The 24,784-nt window shown below is 43.1% G+C and overlaps 1 protein-coding gene across 4 annotated transcripts in view; it reads left to right on the plus strand.

Annotated features, from left to right (window-relative positions):
• The window catches only part of NTRK2 (neurotrophic receptor tyrosine kinase 2), a 335,632-nt gene that overhangs the window by 177,760 nt on the left and 133,088 nt on the right, over positions 1-24,784 (plus strand). The window contains exons 12-14 of one of the 4 annotated variants that reach the window (XM_023242220.2): positions 2,405-2,452; positions 7,987-8,175; positions 12,318-15,940. In XM_023242220.2, coding sequence (XP_023097988.1) covers positions 2,405-2,452; positions 7,987-8,175; positions 12,318-12,346 — 266 coding nt within the window. In that variant the 3' untranslated portion in view covers positions 12,347-15,940. Of the gene's footprint in view, positions 1-2,404; positions 2,453-7,986; positions 8,176-12,317; positions 15,941-24,784 lie in introns of those variants that run through there. The other 3 variants (XM_023242218.2, XM_023242221.2, XM_023242219.2) reach the window with 3 other exon arrangements.

The following is a 24,784-nucleotide window of genomic DNA, read 5'->3' on the forward strand; positions in this document are numbered from 1 at the left end:
GTTTTCCAAAAATCATGTTTGGAAAATGTAATTACATTTTACGTCATTGGTTTTTTGAGTATACTATGTCAATTACTAGGAAAACATCTTTTGCATAGCGTCCAGATTTTATCCAGAATGTGGATTCAGCAGCTCTGGGTTCAGTCACATGCCTTTGCTTGGTTCAGCGGTTCAAGGTAGCCCCTGTTTCAAAAAAACAAGATGAAGTTTTAGTCTCCAAACGGTGTCTCTCATGTTCAGAGGTCTGACCCAGGCTCACTCTTGTTGAACAAATGAGCAAGAACGAATGGCTACATACAGTGCTTTCCTCTATATAAAATTAAATCTCGATTGTAATGTTGTCCACTATGGCTAATTATGGCTAAGCATTTTGGAAGATTGGAAAGGCAACTATGAAAGAATGAAAAAAAAAAAAACAGATTTGGCATCGGAAGGGTGAGCCTGCTCAGCTACTGCTTGGTGTGACCTTTGCTAGGTTTATCAGCCTCTGAGTCTTAATTCCTTATCAATGACCAGAGGAACTAGATATAGGGCCTGGCGGAGGACTAAGGGAGAAATGTCCTGCGTGGGGGACACACCTGGTGAATTACAATATCTGAATAAATCAGAGGGGCTCTGACCCTCTTCATATCTGTGTTCTCATGTGGCAAAGGTGAGAGTTAGGTGGAGACACGCCATCTCTGTTCAGTTAGGCGGAGACATGTCAATGGCAGGATGGAGGTAGAAAACGGTTCACCCTTTGATTTCCCATTGGGTGAACTGTGAAAATACACTCCTGCCTTCTCACACACTATTAATAAAAGTAGACCAGGTATGGTGGAAAAGCAGCCGAATTCGCGTGTTGGGCACCTTAACATTACTCATCCCTTTGGACTCACTAATTCCATTTCAGGATTTATCTGGAAGGAATGATTTTTGAAAATGGGGACGGATGCACCTGAGATGTGGACAGGTGTTCCTTACAGTCGTATTTATTATTACAATTGACGATAATCTGTAATGTGTAAATCAGTGAGGGGCTGCTAGGGCATTGTCCTTCTGCGGGTTCTCCGTAAGATGGAAACGATTTCGAAAAAAAAATGCTCAAGTGAAAGAGGCAGTCTTAAAAAGTTTGATCTACTGTTTAATTAAAACTATGTAAATCAAACAAATGGAGGAAACCAAAAATTGACCAGTAGGAAATACCCTCTGTTTTCAAAGGGATTAGTGGTAACTAAGAAAGCCACAGACACAGCGCTGCCTCGCTAGACTGAGGACCCAGTGAATGAGGCTCACTGTCTTCTGTGCAAAGGGATCTTTATTTGGCATTGGATCGAGGCCAGACCTTCATCCTGTCTTCTAAAACCTGGAAGAAAGCATTCAGAGGAATATCAATCAGAAGTAAAAAATCGCCTTCGAGGTTGGGGAGCCCACGTTGTTGGCTACCAAGGGAGGAAGGTTAACTAGAAAAAAGAGTAATCATGATGACAACTGTGTAAGGCATTTTTTATCGTGCCAAGAGTTTTCATATACATTGTTTCACTTAAATTGGCTCTTCTACGCAGCTTTACATCTTCACTGCCTACAAAAACCACTGTAGATCTGAAGATCTGAGAAGCACAGTTACTTATTTGGGCCCCATACCCTTTATCCGCCTCTTATCCAGGGATCCCCCCACTGTGTAGAGTTCACTTTGAACCCCGCGGAAATTACATAGAGGGGCACAGTCAGGCCCAGGAAACAAATAGGCATTTCACTGTGGCTTTATTCCCTGGAGGACCTCCAAACATTTGTCAGATCTTTACTTACATGCGCTTCATGGAGCTTTGTGTGACAAGAGGCACAGAGCTGCTGTGAACTCCCCACTGTCACACAGCAAGTCAGTGGCAGAATCCGTGTAGAATTAAGATTCCCCCCCCTTTTCTTTCTCCTTGAATCCCCCTCCAGCCCAAGTATCAGTTCTCCCACGGGACTACGTGTTCCTTTTGTCACTGCCTGCCTCAGCTCCACAAAAGATCTGTTTTGTCTTGTTATTTTCCCACATTGCTGCAGTCGAGAACCATGGTGCATTTGTCAAACGCGTTGTGTATTTTCATCCCTAGAGCTTAGTTAGATGATTCGATACTTAGGAAGAAGAGAGTTGAGAAATCAAGAAAACCGCTCAGAGCCATTAACTCTCGATTTGGGCCATTTTTCTCAAAGACAGGCTACTGTCTCTTACCTGGTTCAAATGCCCATGTTCTCAGGATGAGACATAACTCTTTACACCAAAATTCAAGCATCTGTTTCCAGGTGTTTGAGAGGAAGCTTTGTTCTTCACAGGAGCTTTTTGAGGAAGTCTGTTATTTCACTAAGGACAGTGCTGAATACCCCTGGTTTACGCTTCTCTTTCGAAGTTTATTTTATGTTTTGTTGTGGTTTTCAGATTTCTCATGGTTTGGATTTGGGAAAGTAAAATCAAGACAAGGTGTTGGTAAGTAGTTACTCCTTCTTTGGATAAGTAACGAGTTTATGTTGCTTGATTCGGATGAAATTGCTTGGCCCTTCTTCCCACTTGTTGGCCCCATGATTAATTTTCTGTGTTCCTTGTTTCTGATTTGCTGAAGAGAGAGGGCTAGGATTTTTCCAGAAAAGGCATGGCTTTCACTCACTGAGTTCAGCAAATGGTTTTATATTTTTGAAGTCGACTTGTTTTCATCCCAGGAAGAATGCCAACTGTTGTACCAGGTCGAGGTAGTTGCTGGGCTTTTAAGAAGGTTCAGGAAAGAAAATGCAATAGCACCAAAACTCCATGTACAGGAAAGTTGGCTAAAAGTCACGCCTGGACAAGCTGGGATCTTAACTTCCTCCATTGGCCAAGATGTAGTACACTTCTGAATTGGTAAATCAGCTGTTCATTTATGACCATTTCTCTTTCAAAACAAGACTCTAACGTCCAGACGCTCTGATTTGTACTTGATTGCATTCTATTCCTTGCATTCAGACTGTGTGCTGACAATTGAAAAGCAGAGTTTGTAGCTTACCAAATGAGTGCACATAATGTAGCTCATCACTGGGATTGAAATCAGGTGTGATCTCCCGGGACCTCCAATTTGTTCAGTACTTTCTATGGGTACAGCGACTATGAACAGGAATTCACTAGAAAGCACAAAAAGACAGACTGTCTTACATCTTGCACGTGTGTTTCCAAGATCTGGCCATCTTGGTCGTCTGTGTATTGGTATATATTCTGGTAGCCAGGCTGGCTATAGGTAAAACTGCGAATTAGGGGAAATGTACCAGTGTCATGGAGCGTTCTGGTTCTGAGTCATCCGTTCCATGCAAGGAACTCTGTTTCCTTTCTTTTTATGAGCCTGATATTAGTAACCCTGACCCTTAGGTAGCCCCATGAATTCCAAGGTCAAAGCTCGTAATCAGCAAAGCTAAGATAGGGACGTGGCAAAATTGGAACATTAAACTCAGACATCTCAGGATTTGTTGGTTGACTCCCCGAGGGGCACATTTCAGATTCAGCTAATCTCGGTCACTTTGCCAGGATACCAGAGACTGCCCTGCTGGGTGATCTTAAAGGTGCTCTGTGTTTAGGCTTTGTGTTCTGTGTATGTGTTGGCGGGGAGGAGGCAGAGGGTGATAAGGTTTCATACCATAGCGCTGTGAGATGGGGGTCTTTTCTCCACTAAACAGAAGATCACTGTAACCATGTAAGCATTTTCCAGGCCAGTTTGCCCTGCTGAGAGGTGCTTGTTCTTAGAAAACTTCAAAAACAGGGCTTCACCCTTTTAGGCCACAGCAGAGAGAATTTTCCTTCAGAATTGTTCTTTGAGCCACAGTCCATCAGAGATGCTGCAGCTTTAAAATGTAGGTTTTATTATTATCCGGGTCTGGTGAGGCCAAGAGGCCAGAGGAGGACAGCCATTGAAAAGATAGTCTGTTACTCGCCATTCCTGAGAGGAGAGGGCAGCCACACCATGGTGGGGGACCCCAAGGGAAACACTGGGGTCGGTCAGAGGGCAGAACATGGGGGCAAGAGCCTTTATGGCGGTTACCATAGGAAGGAACTGGTGAGGCAGGGTAAGCAGGTTTAGGATCGGCTGGTTTGAGTGACCTTAGCAGATTCTGGGGCAGACAGGCTGTCCCCACTTGGCTGGTGCCTGGCTCTGGGGTGACAGGGCAGGCGGATAGTGGCCCGGAGTATGACAGCCTGATAAGGTGGTGCAGGCTATGGACTGGTTGGACTGGAGATGGAAAGAATGCTCTCAGAAAAGTTCTTTACCATCGCTAGGGACTGGCTATCCTGGGAGGGGCAGTTCCTTCAGGGTCAGTGAGGCCCCAGTGATGAAGCATCAGAATACAGACAGTAAAAGACATGATTAATACAGCTGCCCAAGAACAATGGCCTCTCCCCTCGCCTCGAAGACATTGTCGGTCTTGAGAGAAGGAAACTCCTTTCCCAGGTGACCTTCAGCCATTCTTATCACAGGAACACAAGTCTAAGGCTTGGAAATATCTGTGAGTCAGACAGGCAATATGCCTTACCAAGCAGCTCCGTTGACAGAAAAAATCTCTCTTTGCACCTGAGACGTAGTAAAATAAAAATGGGCTAAAAAATGTTTCCAGGCATAGCCCATATTTGTCAGCTCAGTAATTAGAACTATGCCCCCCCCCAACAACCTGGCAGGTTGCACATATCCCACAATTTGAAACTTCTTATTAATATTATAAGACTTTTTTTCAAACCCTCATGTGAATTCCTTATAACACGCTGTGATGTGCCCCTGACTCTTCTTCTGTCTGTCTTTTTGTGGTGTCTCCTCAAGCTCGTGCACAGACACACAATGACACATCCCGTGATAGGCACAGACAGCCTGCTGTCAAATTATATAGACATTCATTGTCCCTGCTGAGAGCTTTTTCCCCTTCCCAACTTTGCTGTGCTCCGTTAGATCAAAATGTTCATAGAAAAATGGGCTGGATCGCTGCAACCTTGCCAGCCATATCAATCTTCCAGGATTTAGAACATCGATGATGAAGGAAACAGCACTTGAATTAATATTTCACTTGATAAATTGTTGAGGTTTATGTGTTGCCGAGATTTGTCAACAGCGGCCTTCTGGCAAAGCAGAAAGGCTTTTGAAAAATGACCTCTGATGCTTTATACCACTTTTATGCTTAACATTCCCCCCTCCAAACAGAGAGCCCATTCCCTGGGGCTCTGTTACTGCAGAGTGGGGGGTTCTACTCAGAGAAACCAGGGCAAAGAAAGGGTCTCCTCTGGTGGAGGAAGAGAAGCAAAGAGCAAGTATCTTGCTGTAATTCTTTAAGTCAGGGTTCCACTATGTACATGGCAGATGATCCAGAGCCCGAATTCCTGGAGGAGTCTCAGCATTGTCTTCTAGGTATCAGCTTCCTCCAAGATGATTGAATGCTACAGGAATGTTGATGGCCTGGCCCGGCCCAGGGGAGAGTCACAGAAGAAAGCAACTGGGATCAGTGTGTTTTAATCATTGCAGGGGCTCCAGAAGCAAATATCGCTGGCCTTCTGACAACATGTGGAAGGTCTGAACATGACAGCTCCTGCATTTCTGGGGGTAAATGTTGAGAAATGTACGACCTTGACTGCATCCACCTCGGGGAGTTCAGGCAGTAGCATGCTTTTGGTTCCTGCAACAGGAACACGGCAAGGGGGGCAGTGGTGGGGAGGTTTTACTGGCAAGATGCAGAGAACGCTTAGCATAACACATTTATGTTTTTCCATCTCTGGGTTTAAGCTCTGGGTGATCTAGGCCTGTCAGGAAGCCAATCATAAAACGGGGATGGTTAAGGATATTGGAAAGAACTTGTCTTTATAGCTATTCTTGGCAGAGTTTCTGCCCTTTACTAATACCGGTGTGCTAGACTCAAGATGAGCACAACCAGTGAGCTTGCTTTTGCTTTGAGTAATCTGAAGATTCTAAATTGGCTGTGTGAGGACTTGTTTGCAGAATTAAGCCAGAGTGTATCATTAAAGGCAACTTAAATGCACATCCCCTTGAGAGGATGCTTTAAAAAATTACCTATAATAGCAGTTGGCTGCCTCCTGCATAGTTTGTTTAAGATTCAGCTAGCTGCGGAATGTCCAATTGTTATCACTACAAACTGTGATAATCCCCGTCTGAGGGGGAAAATGAATCTTGGAGGTCGGGGGACGGATTACCATTATCTTTCATAGGGGATTCGAAAATGTGTGACACAGTTACTTTCGTCTTTAGAATTGCCGTGCTTCTCACTGAAATAGTTAATTAATTGAGAGGGAAAAGACAGAGAAGCGTGGAGGTGTGGAAGCATGTGTCCTGGGTGGTTGGATGACCGCACAATCCCGTGCTCGCTCAGCAAGTAGCAATTCAGGCTTTTCTTCCCCTGGTACGCAGTTGCTTGACTGATGCTTTCATCTTTCCTCCTTACCGTTCCTTCCTGTGTTTCTCTTGGCTTATGCCAGTGGCTGTGGCCAGTGGTCCGCTTCAGTGGGACCCTCCAGCCACGCAGTGCCCTGCAGAAACACGTGTAATATATGTCTGGGAGTGGGTGTTGACTTCTCACGTGCAGAATGTGTATCTTGAACCAGCGAGAACTTAATTGTCTTGAAGCTTTCATACAGACCTTTAACTCTGTGCATCTAGTTTTGTTTGCAGACACTTGGGTTTAGTGGTCAGTAGATAAATTGTTTAAAGAAGACACAGTAGACCATATTTATGGGCATATACGTTCTTAGACTTGGGACCAGAAAGTTTAAGTCTTGTGTGAAATATGTCATGGCTGTGGCTTTAGTATAAAGACATCCATAGAGTAATCTACACATAATATTAGGGTTAAAGGCAAAGTGGGCAACTTGGCCGTGGGATTGATCCATTATTGTTATGAAAGTATTTTGTAGGCAAAATGCTAACAAGGTGTGTGCAGAAAGAGAAACATAGTAATAGGACCATCCAATGTAACTTTAGTCCACCGGTTGGAAGTTTATTAATAATACCTAGTAGTAATTCATACTCATGAAGCCCATTTAAGTTTATAATACACTTTGCTATCACTAGTCTCATAAAATAACAAGCAGATATTCTTTTGCACATTTTACAAATGTAAGTGGATATAGAGGTACAAAAAAGGCAAGTGACTTGTCCAAAGAGTGGAGGAAGGCACGCAGATCTTTAAACTGCTAGTGCATCTTTCAGGATATGGTGACACAGGAATCCTGCATTCATGCTGGGAGTTTCAGTGAGAGAGTGTTTGTTCTAAAGATGTTCAGAGAACAGAGAGCAAAACTGCATATTAACTTACCGGAGAAGGAAGTCAAGACAGTGGAAACTTTGCCCATCGGTGGTGGGAATAGAAAATGGTGCAGCCACTTTGGAAAACAGTTGGGCATTTCCTCAAAGTGTTAAACATAGAGATAGCATATGCCCCGGCAATTCTACCCAAGAGAAATGAAAACGTATGTCTACACAAAAACTTGTACGCAGATGTTCATAGCAGCATTATTTATTTGTAATGTGGAAATACCCCGAATGTCAACCTGTGGAAATGCCCCAAATGTCCATCAAAGGGATGAACGGACCAACAAAATGAAGCATATCCATACAATGGAATATTATTTGGCAATAGAAAGGACTAAAGTAATGACACATGCTACAACATGAGTGAAGCTTAAAAGCGTGTTAAATGAAAGCCGTCTGTTTCAAAAGATCTCATATTAAATGATTGCATTTATATGAAATGTCCAGAATAAGTCCACGGAGACAGAAAATAAATGCAAATTCATGGATGCCTGGGGCTGGGAGTGGGGGACGTGGGGAATGACTGAAAACGTTCTCAAATTACATTGAAGTGATGGCTGCACAACTCTCTGAATATACTGAAAACCACTTAATTGTATGCTTTCCATGGGTGAACTTCATGTATGTGTGAATTATAGCTCAACAAGAGCATTCAAAGCATTACAGAAGAATATGTTGTTGTTTTTTTTTCCAACTCCAGGCCCAGCTTCAGTTATCAGCAATGATGATGACTCTGCCAGCCCACTCCACCACATCTCCAATGGGAGTAACACCCCATCATCTTCAGAGGGCGGCCCCGATGCCGTCATTATTGGAATGACCAAGATTCCTGTCATTGAAAATCCCCAGTACTTTGGCATCACCAACAGTCAGCTCAAGCCAGACACATGTAAGTACAGCTGTTTATACTTACTTTTATACTTATTGGCCTGTTTGCTGCATAGCTATATCAATCAGCGTGTTTATCAGAGCGCCTGACAAGGATGACTGAAGGGAGGGGGCAGTGAAATGGCTGAGGATTGGTGGGGCTTTGGGCCGATGGAATAGATCCTTTAGTTTGCTGCTTATGGAATTCTCAGGGCATGTGTCCTGCAGGGCTTGGGACTGTGGGCAGATATCGACTTCTCTTGGGATCCATTTCCCAAAACCATTTGTCACCATGAAGTTGGAATCAAGGCATGCTTGTCTTGAAAAAGATAGAGACAGAAACCAGAGGTATCAGTAGACTGCACATACATCAGTTACAAAAGACAGGCGATTGGTGGCTTTTAAACTGGATTTATTGAAAGTCATTAAAATATACACCATTGGTAGTCAGGAGGGTGCTGTGTTGCACACAGGTGGTATTGACTTGGGTAGTTCTGTATTATTTGTTCAGTTCTTGTTCCCAGCATGAGATTTGTGGTCATGCCACAATAGGAAAGACACATCACAACAGATCATGTGCATATTAAGTACACTGACCTGTTCTTCACAGGACCAAATGAACCCATTAGCCTCTGTTGAGAAGCTTGGGGTTTTCCTCAGAGACTCTTATCCTATCTTCAAAGCCACTGCTCAAATATAAAAAATAGAGCATGGCTTTATGGAAAACAAAAAATAAAACCACAGTGAACAAACAGGCTTATGCCATTGGAACTGCAGGCCTTTCTTCATACATGAATAAGGAGCCAGAACATCAGGTGGCCTATGTCTTAGGGGTTCACCTGACACCGATGGACACCTTCTGTCTATTTGGCATGTTCTTACTCTGTCTTAAATACTGTTCTCCTGCCTTGCCTCAGAGGTAAGGTGTAACAAGTGCAAAGTTAGATTTTGGAGACTGACTTTCCTAAGAACTCTCATGGGATAAAGGAACTTAGCAATAAGCATCTTTTTGCATATAAGGAAATACCTATAATTTCCTCCTATTCACTCAAATTTACCCCCAAGGTATGGTGAATATTGCATTTTAATGTAATCATTAGAAAAAAACAGTATTATGAGCTTGTAAAGTATGAAACTAGACCCACCATAGATTTCAGTTGAATATGCAATATGACAAGATAAATAGAATAGCATATATGAGGAATATTGAGTTCCTTGAAATAAAAATTGTTTGAAATCAAGGTATTATTAATCCTAATATTGTCATTATGGTGTGAACAAGATGCATGGAGGCACTGCTTAAAACGTACATTCTTTGTTGAGATAAGTGTCCTCCAAAGGTCCATGAAATACTCTGCATGCATAACGGTCAAATGTTGAATAAGGCAAATCAGGGTACTATGATGGGAGAATTCTGTCATCATTTTGATGGTGCTCCCCAGAAACAGAGTCTTTTGACACCCCTGTCACCACCAGTACCAGGTTATATGATATACTTCAGTTAACCTGAGGCTGTATTATAATTGAGGTTGACAAAAATCAACCTGTCCTCAAAAGTTTGTTCTTCTTTGTCGATGGGGAAATATAAAGCTGAATAATCAAGTAGATAGCATCAGTGCAATACATGCAATAAGAGAAAATGAACCAATGAGCAAGAAAGCAAATAAACAAATGAGAACCAAAAAGAGTATAGACTAGGTGGCTGTTGAGTCTATAGTTCTATCTGGATGTGCTTTCTACCTTTTGAAGTCTCACAGAAAGTTTCTAAAGGTGGTTTCCTTAATCTAGAGTCCATGGAGAGTTTTCAAAGTTTTTTAAGTATACATTTTGGTTATTTTGGAGGAGTCTTGGATTTGTGGCTCAGCCACTCTACGTCACCCCCACTTAGAAGGCATGGGAAGCAAGTTTAGGAGACTCGTATCCTTCCCTCAGTTTCTGTCCTCCAGAACATTGATTCTTCATTTAGTAGTTCCTTCCTTATAAAGTCTTGCTGGGCCCTTCACCCAGTGGTCCTTACCCTGCTCAGGGTTCTCAGTCACTCACAATATCTTACATCAGAAGAATTTTTTTTTCTTCCAGGCATCAACTTATATGCTCTTTCATGATTTAAAAAAAAAAAAAAATTTAACATTTATTCATCTTTGAGAGACAGAGAGAGACAAAGCATGAGTGGGGAAGGGGCAGAGAGAGGGAGACACAGAATCCGAAGCAGGCTCCAGGCTCCGAGCTGTCAGCAGAGCCCAACGTGGGGCTCGAACCCACAAACTGTGAGATCATGACCTGACCCGAAGTCGGACGCTCAACTGACTGAGCCACCCAGGCGCCCTACTCTTTCATGATTTTAAGAATACTTACCATCATACATCTTCCATGAATCTTTTTCAAAGAAATGCGAATGAAGAAGCAGTTTACTTCTTTCCTTCTCTTCATTCTTTCCTAAATGTCATTCTTTACCCCATAGTTTTTTCCTTTATCTTCAATGTATGTTGCTTCTTGTTGGGTCCTGAGTCTGACCACTCTTCAGTATGTGTTTATATAGTCTTGTTTAGGTTAGATTGTAAGCTCCAAAAGAGCAGGAACTGTGTCTATTGAACTATTCTTTCATAGCAAAGGACATGATGTACCTTTGATATTGGCCGGATGTTGACCAGATGTGGCTATGTATTACTGAAATAGTAATTACCAACAGACTTATAACAAGTAAAGATGAGCCCATAGCCTTTTTCATTGGCACTACCCCTACTAAAATTGCCTATATAATAGTTTATTTGTTAGACAAATTGTTAACAATATATTAGCCAATTTAGTCAAATTTAAATAACAATTTAGCTGAAATAAGCTTTTGACCAAAAAACAAAACAAAACAAAACAAAACCTTTCTTTGAACCTTCTAACCATAGTCATCCAGGAATTAAAGTATTCAAAAATGCATAGACCGGAGATATACAGAGAGATTCGTTGCTATAGGCCCATCAAATTTTGGGGGCTTAGCTTTCAGTGAAGTGATTCCCATTAAATATACCCAATGAATTAACCTCCAAAGAACCTCAAAAGAAGGGGTCTTCCAAGGAGTTGGATATGTTACATTTGAAAAACAAAGTTAAGAAGATCACAGAAAAAGTTTAGAAATTTCACCATATAGTTAAAACAAACTACCTTATGGATAAGACACCACTAACTTGACCTCATTTGGATCTTGGGCCACAAACCAGCATATTTACTTCTTTTTCCTAAGTATAAGTGCTATTCAAAGATGTTGGCTTTAGAATAGATGTGTGATCTTACAAGGAGTAGTTCCGGTCTCATTCCACTGAATTGTAAGAATCTAATACAGAAGGTGAAGTTCAATTCATTAAATATTTATTGACTACCCACAACACTCTGACAATGCCAAAGAACCTGAGATTTGGTGAGGGTGGTAGCGTGTCCTTTGCCCTCAAGGAGTCTCATTGGGAACTGAGTGGTTACAGACACTGTCATATAATCACAGAACACCTTGATAGGATAGCTAAGAGCAAGGGTCCTGACCCCCAATTACCTATAGGATCAGGCGGGTCATAGGAGAAACAGGCTGGGTCAGAAAGATGATGTGGCGTAGTGAAGGCCATACTAGAACGTGGGCCTTCTATTACCAGATCCTCTCATTTTTCCAGCAAGAACAGCATTTATTATTTTTATGTGAATTCCCTAAGGTTTAAAACACTGGGTGGGATCAATAAATTATTTCCATATGAGTCATATTTGGTCCATAGTCCACCATCTGTTTGCGGCCCCTGAGTTAGACCTTAAAGGTCAATTAATACAAACCTTATTTTACAAAAGATGCTCAGAAGTGGCTTGTCCAAAATGACACAGCCTCCATGCTTGCATAGCTTTGCTTTAAAAACAAAACAATGAAAACACAAGCAAAAAATCAGGATCAAACCAGATTTCCTTAAATGATGTGTAAAATCATTTAAGTGAAGGATGATGATAAATTATTTCCCCCAAAGCACTTTTTCAGTCTCAGGAGCTATGTGAGTGGACTCATTAAAAAAAAAAAGAAAGAAAAGAAAAAAGAAAAAAAAAAGTCCAGAGATGGTTTGCAGGATTTTAGAGCAATCTGAACAGGACTGAACTGCTCCTGAGCACTTTCCAATAGCAAGTCTGTCTACTTTATTTCAGGGCCCAGAGGTTCCCCCAAGACCGCCTGATAATAATTTGGTATTTGGAGGCTCCTATGTCACTGCAGGAACTAATGGAGGCTAAATCCATGGCTGATGGAGGAGAAGAGTTCTATGGTTATCTGCAAATTCTGGCCAGACAACATCTTGACGTCACTCCTTAGCTTCCATTACCTAGCCAAGCAAGAAGTTGCCTTCCAAAGAGAAAGCAGTGTGCTCTAATGACTAAGCCCTCAAAGTACTATGCCACTTTAACTGTAGACCCATCTCCTCGATCAATCAGGACGGCAAGATGGAGCTGAGGAGCTCAGCAACATCCAAGTCCGGAGTTGGTCTTTAATTCAACTAGTCTGTGTAGACGTGTCCGAAAACCACGTCGTCTGACAGCACGGGGTGGTTTCCCAGTAGGATTTGCCAACTCGGCTCAAGGGCAGCGGTGCGTTATCCTCTCCTTGGCTGCTGAGAAAAGTTTTGACAGGGTACAATGGAAACACACCTTCTGGGCTGAAAAAAAAAATAAAAGAAAGAGAGAAACACTAACCAGCAACTCCCTCCTCCCCCGGCCCCGAATCATCAATCTTGGGTTCTTTCGAAGGGTGGGAATGCATTAAAGCTTCCCCTGCAAGAAAACTGAATGCTGTAGACTTACTGTCATCCCTAAATGTGTGTCTTTCCTAGAGCAGCCTTGTAAATTAGCTAGGGTCCTAGGCCCGAGGCCAGAATTAAATTAGAATTGTCTCTAAATATGAACTGTATGTGTGTGTCCATGTAGCGCATGCCCCCTGTGAGTACCTAGGGCTATAACTCCCTAGGGCAGATGCATATACAGAATTCTGACTCTTTCCCTTTGATTCTGCTTCCAGTGAAAAGTGGATATTTATTGATTTCCTGCAGAGTGTGCCATACTTCCCCAGGTATTATAGTTCACGCGTACGTGTGTATGTGTGTTCTCGTTGGTATCATGCTTATTAGGTGATTATGTAGATAAGCACAGATTCATAGACCAGCTAGGAGTAGGGAAATGAGACACAATAAGGAGAGGGAGCCTTTTAACTGCGGTTGAAAAGATCACACAGGGCACTCCTCCTGCTCCCCTTAACTGCCATACCCAAACCGTCATTGTGTTAACAATAAGGGGAGGAAGGGAGGTGATATTTTTCACAGAACTGCAGGGGTTTTGAACGTATTTGCAGCGTCACTTTGAGTACACACGAGCCCAAATCCTGAATTTGTCTTGAATCCAGGGCTGAACGAGCGCTTTAGATCAAAGGATGAGAGTCCTAAGGGTGACCCGGGGTTATCAAACCTCAGAACGCCCGGTGGGTGTGGCCCATTTTGATGGTCGGGGACAGGATTTACAACCAGGTGGAAACAATTGCTTTAGCACTTTTCTGTATCTTTTGCCTATTCATTTTTGTCTTTCAAAAGTGTATTTTCTTCTAAGCATTTAATCGGCCAAGTAATAGCTGTATTGGGAACTGTTTATATCCCTTTCGAAGGCTGTGACCTGCACTTTAAAAATAAGCTAAGCCCATTCCGCCCAGCGTGAGTGTTCGGACGGAGGGGAGAATGCAGTTATTTTAGGATCCTTAGAAACTGCTTCGTTTACAGCACACTGGCTTGACAACTCATCCCTTGGGGGTCTTCGTGGCTCGAATCTGAGGTCCCAGACTAATTCTGTCTCCCTCTTGGTGCCGTAGCTCCCCATCGCTAGCTATAACAGCTTGATATCATATTCTCTTTTCAACTCCAGAGGAGATGGCAAGAAGCTATCAAATAATGCTTTAAAAAGCAACTTGAGTTCCCTAGAAGAAAGGAAATGAATACATGCTGCATAATTACATTTAAAATGTAAGCCATGTTACAAATTCCACAGAGATGAAGCTCGGTTAGCAAACCAGTTTCAAGCACGTTTACATCTAAGTCAGATAAGAGATGCCATTTTATTAGCATTTGACCACTGGGTGATACCATTTGTTCTCAAAAAAGAAATGCTACCCAGAGGACACCGGGACCTCCTAGAGAAACCACGCCAATCCCACATTTAATGGCCGAAAGGGGAAAATGACTATGGATTTAGGGGGAGAGACACTCTTAGTGATGTTCTCAGACTTGTTTTTACTTCCACGCCTTTGGCCAGCCAAGATGGAACTATGCATGCCCCCACGTCAGACATTTCAGTCTGATGTCACCTAATCATCAGTGATGTCCTGGAAGCACGCCGGTGGACGCGGAATCCTAATGCATTTCTTCTGAGCACTTCCCAAGGCCCAGCCTGACTGGAGCATGGGTGCCAGCAGGATGAATCTAGTCCGGTGGCACCTCCATTTTCGTTTCTGGTTGGTCACGCTTGCACGTGCCGGCAGATTGTGGACCAGGGCCAGCTCAGCAAACACAAATGCAGAGGAGTCTGTTATGCTGCTAAGAATCTCCTGCTACCCAGATGCTGGGAACAGTTGAGTGCTCCCTGTGGCCAAGCACATGAGATGGTACCATGAGATGGTACCATGGGACTTTTTCTGGGACGTGGCACTCAGTCCTGTATGGCCGCCATTATAGCAGAGTTCAGGTTCTTCTCCTTGTGAAGTGCACATTTCCTCCGTTTTTGTTAATTCTGCCAGCCCGGGAGGGTAACTCACTGTGGCAGAGCTTCTTCTCAGATTACCCATCATGCCAGCTCTCCATGTTCTCTTTATGTTCACTCACGTTGTAGTTGTTTGACTGAATATCCTTTTCCTTGGGAGTCCTCATTTCCCTTGAAAAGCAGGTAAGATGAATTTGCTCTATACCATGGACAGAACTGAAGAAAGAACTACGTTTATTTTAAGTTTGCTTATTTATTTTGAGAAAGAAAGAGCAGAGGAAGGGCAGAGAGAGAGGGAGAGAGAGGATCCCAGGCATGCTCCACGCTGTCAGCATGGAGCCCGAGGTGGGGTTTGAACTCACAACCCACGAGATCATGACCTGAGCTGACACCAAGAGTCAGATGCTTATCCGACTGAGCCACGCAGGCTCAGGCTACTTCTTCATTCAACCTGATAGCCGAGCACAAAGGCAGTCTTGCTGCTAAGACTCAGCCCCTAAGTGGGAGCCCCGAAGGGTTCCTGGATCCATGCTGCCCTCTGTCTGAGCCTCCTCCCTTTTGCTGAGAGAAGTCCGTGTCTTTCTGAATGCTTGGCCTCCTCAAACAAGAGAAAATTAGAAGGCAGTATTTGTGCCCAAAGGAAAAGAAAATGTCGGTACTATAGTGACTACCAGGACTGAGGAGGTTCCTAGGATGCCAAACATTCCATTTTAAAATGAGGACAGTCCCAGACAAAGCACAATGGATTGGTCGCCCTAGGTGGCACAGGCTTGGTGATTTCTGCTGGTAAGACGGAATTAAGTCTTAATGCCCCCAAAAGCCTTCAGGTACCCTAGAATGAGATATTTTAAAATAGAAATAAATAATACAAGTTATACTAGGAAATTTGGAAAACGTAAGAAACAAAGATAAAATAAAAAATCACCTGTAATTCCAACCATTAGAGATACCAACTGATATCAGTTAAATATGTATATGGCTTTCCAGACTTAAGAATATCCTTTTAGTGCCTGTGATATAAAGTCTGTTTTTGCCTTTGCCTTTATTTGTACTGGGCTTTGTTCATATTTCTTTCTTTTTTTAAGTGTTTATCTATTTTTTTTTTTTTTTTTTGAGAGAGAGAGAGAGAGAGACAGAGTGCAAGCAGGGGAGGGGCAGGGAGAGAGACACAGAATCTGAAGCAGGCTCCAGGCTCCGAGCTATCAGCACAGAGCCCGATGTGGGGCTCAAACCCATGAACCATGAGATCATGACCTGAGCCGAAATTGGACGCTTAACTGACTGAGCCACCCAGGTGCCCCTGTTCACATTTCTGTAGTAATAGCTCACCTTGGGTGGATTGTGCTGGAAAGTCTGTAGAAAGCATGTTGGGTATGTTACTGCCAGTTTCAGATTTCTTATCTGCTCGGTGGTACTCAGGAGTTAAGATAGGTTGACAGGCTGAACGTGGCTGGCCACTTCAGGTCTGGCCTAGTGGGACCCTAAATCCAGAGGTGTTCAGCTCACATGGGGAGTGTCACAGAGGAAATGAAGACTGTGTCGTGTGCTGGAAAGATTCAGGAAAGAAGAGGCCCCTCGTTCTGCCAAGGCAGGCTGACAGGATTGGTTTAAGGTCAACACTTTTGATGACTCCAGATGTAGTTTACTGCTCAACTGAAGCAGGTGATCACCTTTTGTCCCCTACTTGTTCGCCCTAGCCAGGTAGCTCCTCTTGGGGACCTGAGTGTGCTGAATCTTAAGGGCCTGGCTGGATACATCTAGTATGTTTCTCACTATTTAGGGACTGCCTTTCTTCCACCCAGGATCCCCCCCGGGTTGTGCATGAATCTTTGATGAGTTGGAATGTCTCTTTAGTCATTCAGCCATCCCTAAACTTGATCGAGTTAGCTGCTCACTGATCTCCAGATTTTTTATACTGAAAGGCTTCTTTCTACTTCTGATGACTTAGGCATCTAGGCCGAGACCGGGATTCTGGCAAGGGGAACTTTATCGATTGTACAACATATGTAGTATGTCAGTGTTGGTATTAAGGTCGACAGATTCTAAAAATGAGTTCAGAATAGATAGATTCCTATGATCAGTAAGAGACAAGACTTGTGTGAGTTTGAACCCAAGCAGGGGTGGGAGGGAGGGGAGAATTCTAGAAAGAAAACAACGATCTAACACCCAGTGTCTAAATAATTCTTATCACTTACCACACATGCTATGAATATGGGTAGACGTCAACATTCTCTTTATCCTGTTGCTATTATTTAGCAGCTATTTAACTGTGCCATTGACCTTCTGGGTGCAATAAAGTAGAAACCAAACTCATTATTAGGTAATGATGAAATGTAGACTGAGTGCCATATTCCTAATGTTCCAACAACAAGGTGGTTGATGTAGAGGGGACAGGATACAATCCTATGCTAATTATATTGAAAGAGTTAGTCTTCACATTAGAGAATGTCTTTATTAGAGGAGATTACATGATATATCTGCTTGTAAAACAGCAGAGGTGTTACCACTGAGCAACCACCTGACTTGTTTTCTGGCAAGAATGGTGGGTGTCCTGGTCTGTTTCATGCCCAGTACTCATCCCCACCCCTGCTCTTGAACACAGTTCTCTACTGGAGTAACAAAAGTTGGCTTTCAGTCCATTGCTAAAGAACAGAGAGAAACTTAACTTGTTATCCAGAGACAGGACTCATACTCTTACCTTCTATCAGTTGAGCACTAACTAGTCTCACCCTGTCTTCATCCTGGTCTACTCCTTTTGAACCATAAATGTCAATTCCTCTGCCCTTCTCATGCCACTCCTCTCCCTCCTTTTCCCTGTGTATTGGGGTTCAGGAACCATGATGCTAATGATGACATTTCTTCCCAGCTCCTACTTCCGTATTGCCATTTGCTGATACCCACAGAAGGAGATTTGCGTCCATAATCACTGCTTGAGCCTTATTTAGATGAGGCTGTTTGTTTCTTTCCAAGGGCTGTGACTTTTAGGATGTTTCTCTCCCTCCTGAGAGATTTTGTTTTGACTTGACAGTAAAATTCCTCTATTTACATATAACATCTTAGTTTTCCTTGAGCCGTACCCAGACTTTTATCAACATTGGTTTGGGAAGAGGAAAACACTCATTTCATTAGTAAGATACGGGGGATGGGTTTCTCTGCCTTGGATTCCTGAACACCCGAGCTTTGGGGAGGGAGATGATGGTAAAGTAGCAAAGGGAGTAAGATTGTCACTCACTTCCTGAATCATTCTTCTTCTCTGGGCTTCGTATACTATCTTTTGTTTCCTACAAATTTCACCCCAAGTCTCAACAGAAGTAGATCCTAGTCAGCTTTGGGTCTGACAGCTGATCTAAGGGTACTGTCCTTGGTGTTGACAACTCAGTGCCATCTTTTGTTCTCCTGAAGAGATCTGTGTCATTGAGGGCTGAGCTGCTGTGTGTGGGCCGGGCTCTGGGAGGGATTATTGGGTGTGGGGGGCAGTGAATTCATGTGGGCCCTCCACCCTCTGCACACTTCTGAAGGAAAGGACTTGTGCGGGTGGATATGGATGCCGGTTCCATACCAAACGAAGTCTGGGTGTTGCAGCCATCCCCTCTGTGAGGTCTTCCTGCTTCCCCACCACGGGGCAGTGAGCCTCTGGTGGTGGGGCACCTGCCTGCTGACTTATAGTGCTGGTTCACAGCACTTCGGCCCTCTGATGCTGCACCATGGTCTGCGGGGGTGGGCTTGGGAGGGGTCTTTGTTGACTGCTACATGTTGCTTCACTTTCTTTCCCTCTCTCCTTTGATGCAAGAGAGCAGACCTGAAACATGACTTGTGTTCTTTTACTATGTTCAGAGACTCCATGGCTTGTCTACACCTATGTATGAGTGAGCAGTGGAGCTGGGAACTCGTTATTATATAGACATGTACACACGGAAATGAGATCTGTTATTTTGGAATTTGTGATGTAGTTGATAATTCAGAGCCAAACACGTATACCAATAAAGACAAGTGTGAGATCCATGGGTCTGTTGCCTGCTTTTGTTACCTACTGAAAATTATTCTTACATGGACTTGAGAATATAGCTGAGTGTTGGGATTCAAACAACGTCCTAGAAGTTGTCCCCATTTGTCCCCATTTAGCTCCCAAGCAGACTGTCTAGGCTTTCATGAAGCTCCCTCTGCACCCAGGCAGGGCCAGGATGAGGGTAAGGTGGGTGAGGGCCTAATTTTTTTTTTTTTTTTGATTTTTAAATGTTTATTTCTTTTTGAGAGAGAGAGAACACAAGCAGGGACGGTGCAGAGAAGGGGACGGAGGATCCAAAGTGGGCTCTGAGCTGACAGCAGAGAGCCCCATGTGAGGCTCAAACCCACGAACTGGGGCTTGAACTCACGAGCCGTGAGATCACGACCTGAGCTGAAGTCAGACCCTCAACCAACTGAGCCACCCAGGCGCCCCAGGATAAGGCAGGTGAGGGCCTCATTTAGGGCGCCAAATTCAAAGGGGCACCAAAAGTCTCAGAAATCAAGATATATAATATTTTAATGAACTCTTTTAAAGGACAAAAAGTAATGCCTAAAAAATCTGCAAGAAAGTATCACAACTTTAAAGAAGGATGGATCTAAGAGGGCCGGGATTAAGTGAGGTCAGTCCTGGACGTTTAGGGTCACATCCCGTCTTTCTTTAAAATTTTGATATTTTTTTCATTATAGACGTTTGTATTAATTTTTATTTTTAAAACGATTGCATTAAAATGTAATGCACCTCAAGCACTGAATTTCGGGTGTTCCCACAAATTTTACGCACAGAGAATCTCTCTTCTGTCGGTGCTAGGCCTGTCCCCGGCCACAGGCTCCTTTCTGGCCTGGATCTGGCGTAAACCTCACTGTTGCAAAGGTCAGTTTTGTATATATGAACGGCTGGGCTGATTAGCGTTCAGTCTTCTCTCCCTTCCTGTATTCCTGGCCCGATTGTCCTTCCTCACCCCCGCCTCGTCTGACCCTGGAGAAACATTTCTCTGACACTCAGCACTGCCAGCATTAACCATCCTGTGCTACTGCAGAGACATACCCTCTCATCTTCTCACTGCATTTTTTTGTCTTGTATGTGACTCTCCAGAGTGAGGAAATTGAACAAGGCTGCCCAAAAAGTTGGAAATTAAAAAAAAAAAAAAAAAAAAAAAGAGAGAGAAAGAGATTCCTTTAAAAAGGTAAAAAAAAAAAAAAAAAAAAAAAAAAGATCAAGAAGGTCAGGGGAATTTCTTGGTACATTTGAGAAATAATCTAGGGGAAAAAATTAGATAAAGGTCTAATAAGTAAGTGAAATTCCTTTTAAAAATATATTAGATATTGCTTTTATTTTCTCATATTTGGAGTTTGAGTATTACATTTGCTGTATTAAGGGTATAATATTTGAGGTTTAAAACACTTCATTTTCACCTAGCTTGTTCTTTAATGTCATGAGTTTCCTTTGTAAAGTCTGCATTGTTATTATTATTAAACAAGCAATATCTAATGCCTTTAACGTCCCAGGTCCTATGAGTTGGCTTTGGCACATTAAAAAACAAAACAAAACAAAAGGACTATGAATCCTTGTCAGTGCTGCAGGACAGACATTATTACTCTGTCTTACAGGTGACCAAAGCAAGGCCCAGAGAGGTTAGGAGGAGAGTTAACGGACCCGAATTACACCCCCAACACATGGAAGAGTTTATATTCAGGCCTCAGTCGGCCTCCCTGAAGACTGGGGCTCTTTCGTCTAGTCTAGTGCTGCTGCTGACCTTTTCCAAAAACAAAGTCTGGCAGTTTTCTAATTCTGCAAGAGGAATTGTAGTGTTGGCATTGCACCTTTCATGTGGGTTTATCAAGTTGTGCGGAGTGTATTAACCTTCAGACATAAAGGCTGAGGAAATGCCATATGGCGGGTTGTGAACTTACCGTTGGTGGAAAAAGGAGCCAGTAGTCACTGACCCCAGGCCCAGTCCGTAATGTAAGGGTTGACTCATGGCCTGCTGGGGCAGTAGTGAGTTTTTCTCCGTAGAGTATTTACCAGAAATACTGAATAATCATGAGTAATCAGCCCTTATTCTTTAATTAAAATCATGTAAACATCCCACTTTCTCCCCTCCCCAAGCCCATTCTAAAAAGTTTGCTTTTTTGTTTTATTTCCGAAATTCCTAGGAAAAGCTTTTGATACTACAGACCCCTAACTCGAATGCCTTCACTCTTCTGAGATTAGCACATACGTTTCCTACGTGAACTTGATGTCCATCTTTCAAAGGGCAGAGTTCAAAGAGTGCCAACTGGTTTAGGAGCAAATGGAGGTGCACACATTTACTGAGTGTCTGTAGGCAGTGCTGTGAGGGTTGGGGCACCCCCAGTACCCGCCTGGTCACCCTGTTCTAGGGAGCCCAAGGGGACACAGAGGCTAATAACACCTCTCCCCAAACATTCTACAGGCAACCAGTTTCGATGCCAGCCACGTGTGAGCATCTCGTAGGACAGACGGATCACTTTTCTTGCTCATACTCTATAACTCACTCTTTCATTTTCCATGCAAAGTTTCCTGTTTCCAAACTTTGCATTAAAAAGGGTCAAAATTCAGGGGTGCCTGGGTGGCTCAGTTTGTTGAGTGTCTGACTTTGACTCAGGTCATGATCTCATGGTTAATGAGCTCAAGCCCCACATCAGGCTCTCTGCTGTAGCATGGAGCCCACTTGGGATCCTCTGCCCCCACCCCCCACTCTCTCTGCCCCTCCCCTGCTTGCACTCTCTCTCTCAAACTCAAACTCAACTTTGAAATATTACCAAAGAGAGAGTGCGAAGGGTCTTTTGCTTCCCCTAGAATGGGGGTTGTGTCCGTTTCTGCAGGTACCTAGGCACATTTGCCAATATGGAAAGTCTTGCCCAAATGAAATGAAAGAAAACAAATCTCTGACGAATAAGCCTATCTGGAACATTTAACAATGAAACTCCAGGATGGGGCGGGGTAGAGGAGATGGGGATAAAAGTTCAGATCAGGCTCAGTATGTATAATCACATGTCTCTGGCGGATGCTGAATGTGTGTCATCAGGAAGTCACGTCTTTCCAGTGGCAGTAGTAAGTCATTGAATGATATTGAAAATTGCAGATGGAAATACTTATCAACAATTTTCTAAGTTTCTAATCATGGGCTGTTCAATGGATAAACAAGTGCGTTGGCATCTCTGGCTTCTAGAACCTTGCCCAGGACATTGTAGGTGCATGATAAATGTGGCGAATAACAGAGTGAACAAATAAAAGGATAATGGTATCTACTGTATTTGTAATCTGACTGTAGCTGTGAGGAAAAAAATACATCTCTACCTCACCGAGTGTCAGGCATGGCTAATACGCGAAAGGTTCCTCTCATTTCGGTAGGAGCAGAAGTTAGGCAGTCTTCCCATTTGAATCACATGTTATCCACCCCTGTGGCTATGTCAGTTCACTTTTGGGTATAAAGCTTTTTTCCTGTTTTTCCCTTCCTCCTCCCAAGTGGCTCACATTTTGAGACTTCTCCTGTATGGTTTTGTAAAATGGGTTGCAGGCATGGTGATGCTTTATAATTTGTATTCCGAGACAATAATTTCTCAGGAATTTCTCCTCAAGTTCCAAGGGTGACTTTATGGAAGAGAACCGGCCACAAGAGAGATATGTAGAGGCTTCCAGAAGGAGGCCAAAACTAGAGGTAATATAAAGACTGAAAGAAGAGAAATTCTGGAGAAACAAGAATAAACTGTACCCTCAGGGACTAAAAGCAGTGGCCACTGGGAAGATTTGAAGTTCATGGACCAAGAAGGGGCTGCTTAGAAAGACGATTGGGGTGCCTGTTGTCAAAAAGAAACTCAGAAGTTTCTAGGGAAGGAGGAGGGAGTTTTCAGGGTCAATGCTTTAGGCGTGTCAGATGACTCCTTCCTGGGACTAATCTGTAAGTTTCGAGTGAATATTTATCACACAGTTAATAGATGCCAGCCACTGTACAATGTGCTTTACAAACATTTATCTCATTTGATCTATACAGCTACCTATGCAATAGGTATTATTATTACTTTCATAACATAGTGAAAAAGAATAAGGCCCAGAAAAATTAAGCAACTTGCCCAAGGACATGTAGTTACCAGGAAGAAGGGCTAGGTTTTGAACCGAGGCGGTCTGAGTCCAGCGTCTGTTTTCTTAAGCACACATGACCTAATGTCCATCTCTCTGCCTCTATCTCGCCAGCCAAGCTAGTCCTTTCTCATGTTCCCCCAACACACACACATTGGCCCACAAAGGATTTGAGGCAGTTTGCGTTGGGAATTTAGCTAATTTAACTAATGAGATGTCTTTACAACTTTCTCCTTTTGCCCATAGTTTAAATCCTGAAGTTCCCGCCTACTCTATAAAAAGTACTTTTTGCATTCTCAACAGCCTGTGACAACACAGTAGGGAATGATCTCAAATGGTGAAGACCAGGGTCTCAAGGCTTCGTCTCTGATGGAGAGCTACTCAATGATAGTGACATGGTTTTGGGTGGTGATGGTAGAGCCACCTGGTAACCTTCTGTTGGAGCTTTGCCCAGCCTCTTTCTTCTCAAATACCCAGCAAAGCTGGGGCACACCACTGTTGGAAGAGATCTGTACCTATTTACCCTTGACCCTACACCATCCAGCTAGTCAGTCAGCTATTGGCAGCCATCAGCAAGCAGAAACTTTTGGACCTGTGATCCTCACTGTGGTGTGTGTGTGTTGAAAGAGAGAGAAAGAGAGAGAGAGAGAGAGAGAGAGAGAGAGAGAGAGACATGGTACCTAGAAATTTTAAGAATCAAATCCTTACAACCAATATCTATCAAAATGGAGCCACTAGAAGTGAGGCCAGAGAATCTGTATTGTTCAGAAGCCCCCAGATGATTCTGATGCGTGTTGGAGTTTAGGACAGTTGCTTCAGGCCAGACTCACTGTAGAAAGTTCTCTTCCAAAAGGACCGTGAAACTTGGTGAGATGTAGAGGCAACCACTCTGGGGACATGTTTGTACTTTTGTTGCTGATCGGTTTTGCTTGGCCCTCCCTCCTTTGATGACATTTGTCTACCCTCTCTGGTCTGCATGAAGCTCTTATAGGTCTCTCTGAACATGCAGATATTTCACTCATGACTGGCTAGGACAGAGGAGATGAGATTTGGAGGGCACAGTAACACAGGGGCTCACAAGGCATTTAAGGAATAGTCCTCGTTATTCTAAGTACAAGTGCAATGTCTCCATGAAAAAATGACTCCTATTTCTAAACAATCGACATAGAAATGGACTTCGGTAACTAGATCCATTTATGAGTTGGCGGGGGCGGGGGGGGGGAGGGTTCCTGATGTATTAACAATGTACTGGACCCAATGAAACAGGTAAATGAATAGCAGAAGAGAGGAATTTCTACTTCTTTATTATTTCACAAACACAGCATAAAATTACTAACATGCAAAAACTCCCAGGCTCTACTAGTTGAAGAAGAAAGGATCTAGGAGTAACTTGGCAAATTTTGTAATCTGCATAATCAACAAAATGCAGAAATGCCCAAACTGGGTCGGATTAGGCTCAGCACTTCTGATAATTTGTTTCTAAATGGTGAGAAACTTAAGGTTTACTTTAGGGAGTCAAGTTCACGAACTCAGTTAATTTTCTTCAGCGAAAATATACTATCATAATGCAAAATGGTAAGAATGGTAATTGCTACATAACTCAGCATTCGTAGTATAAGGAATGATTGGGAGATGATTTCATCCCTCCCACAAATTCTTAGTTTTCTTTTGGAATTTCATCTTACGTGATTTGATCTGTGCACAGTAATGTAAGAAGAGATAATGGGATTTAAGGAGAGAAATGATTGAATCACTGTGTCCCAATAAAAAGTGGTCAAAT

This window comes from Felis catus, chromosome D4, assembly GCF_018350175.1.
Source record: "Felis catus isolate Fca126 chromosome D4, F.catus_Fca126_mat1.0, whole genome shotgun sequence".
Classification (NCBI taxonomy): Eukaryota; Metazoa; Chordata; class Mammalia; order Carnivora; family Felidae; genus Felis; species Felis catus.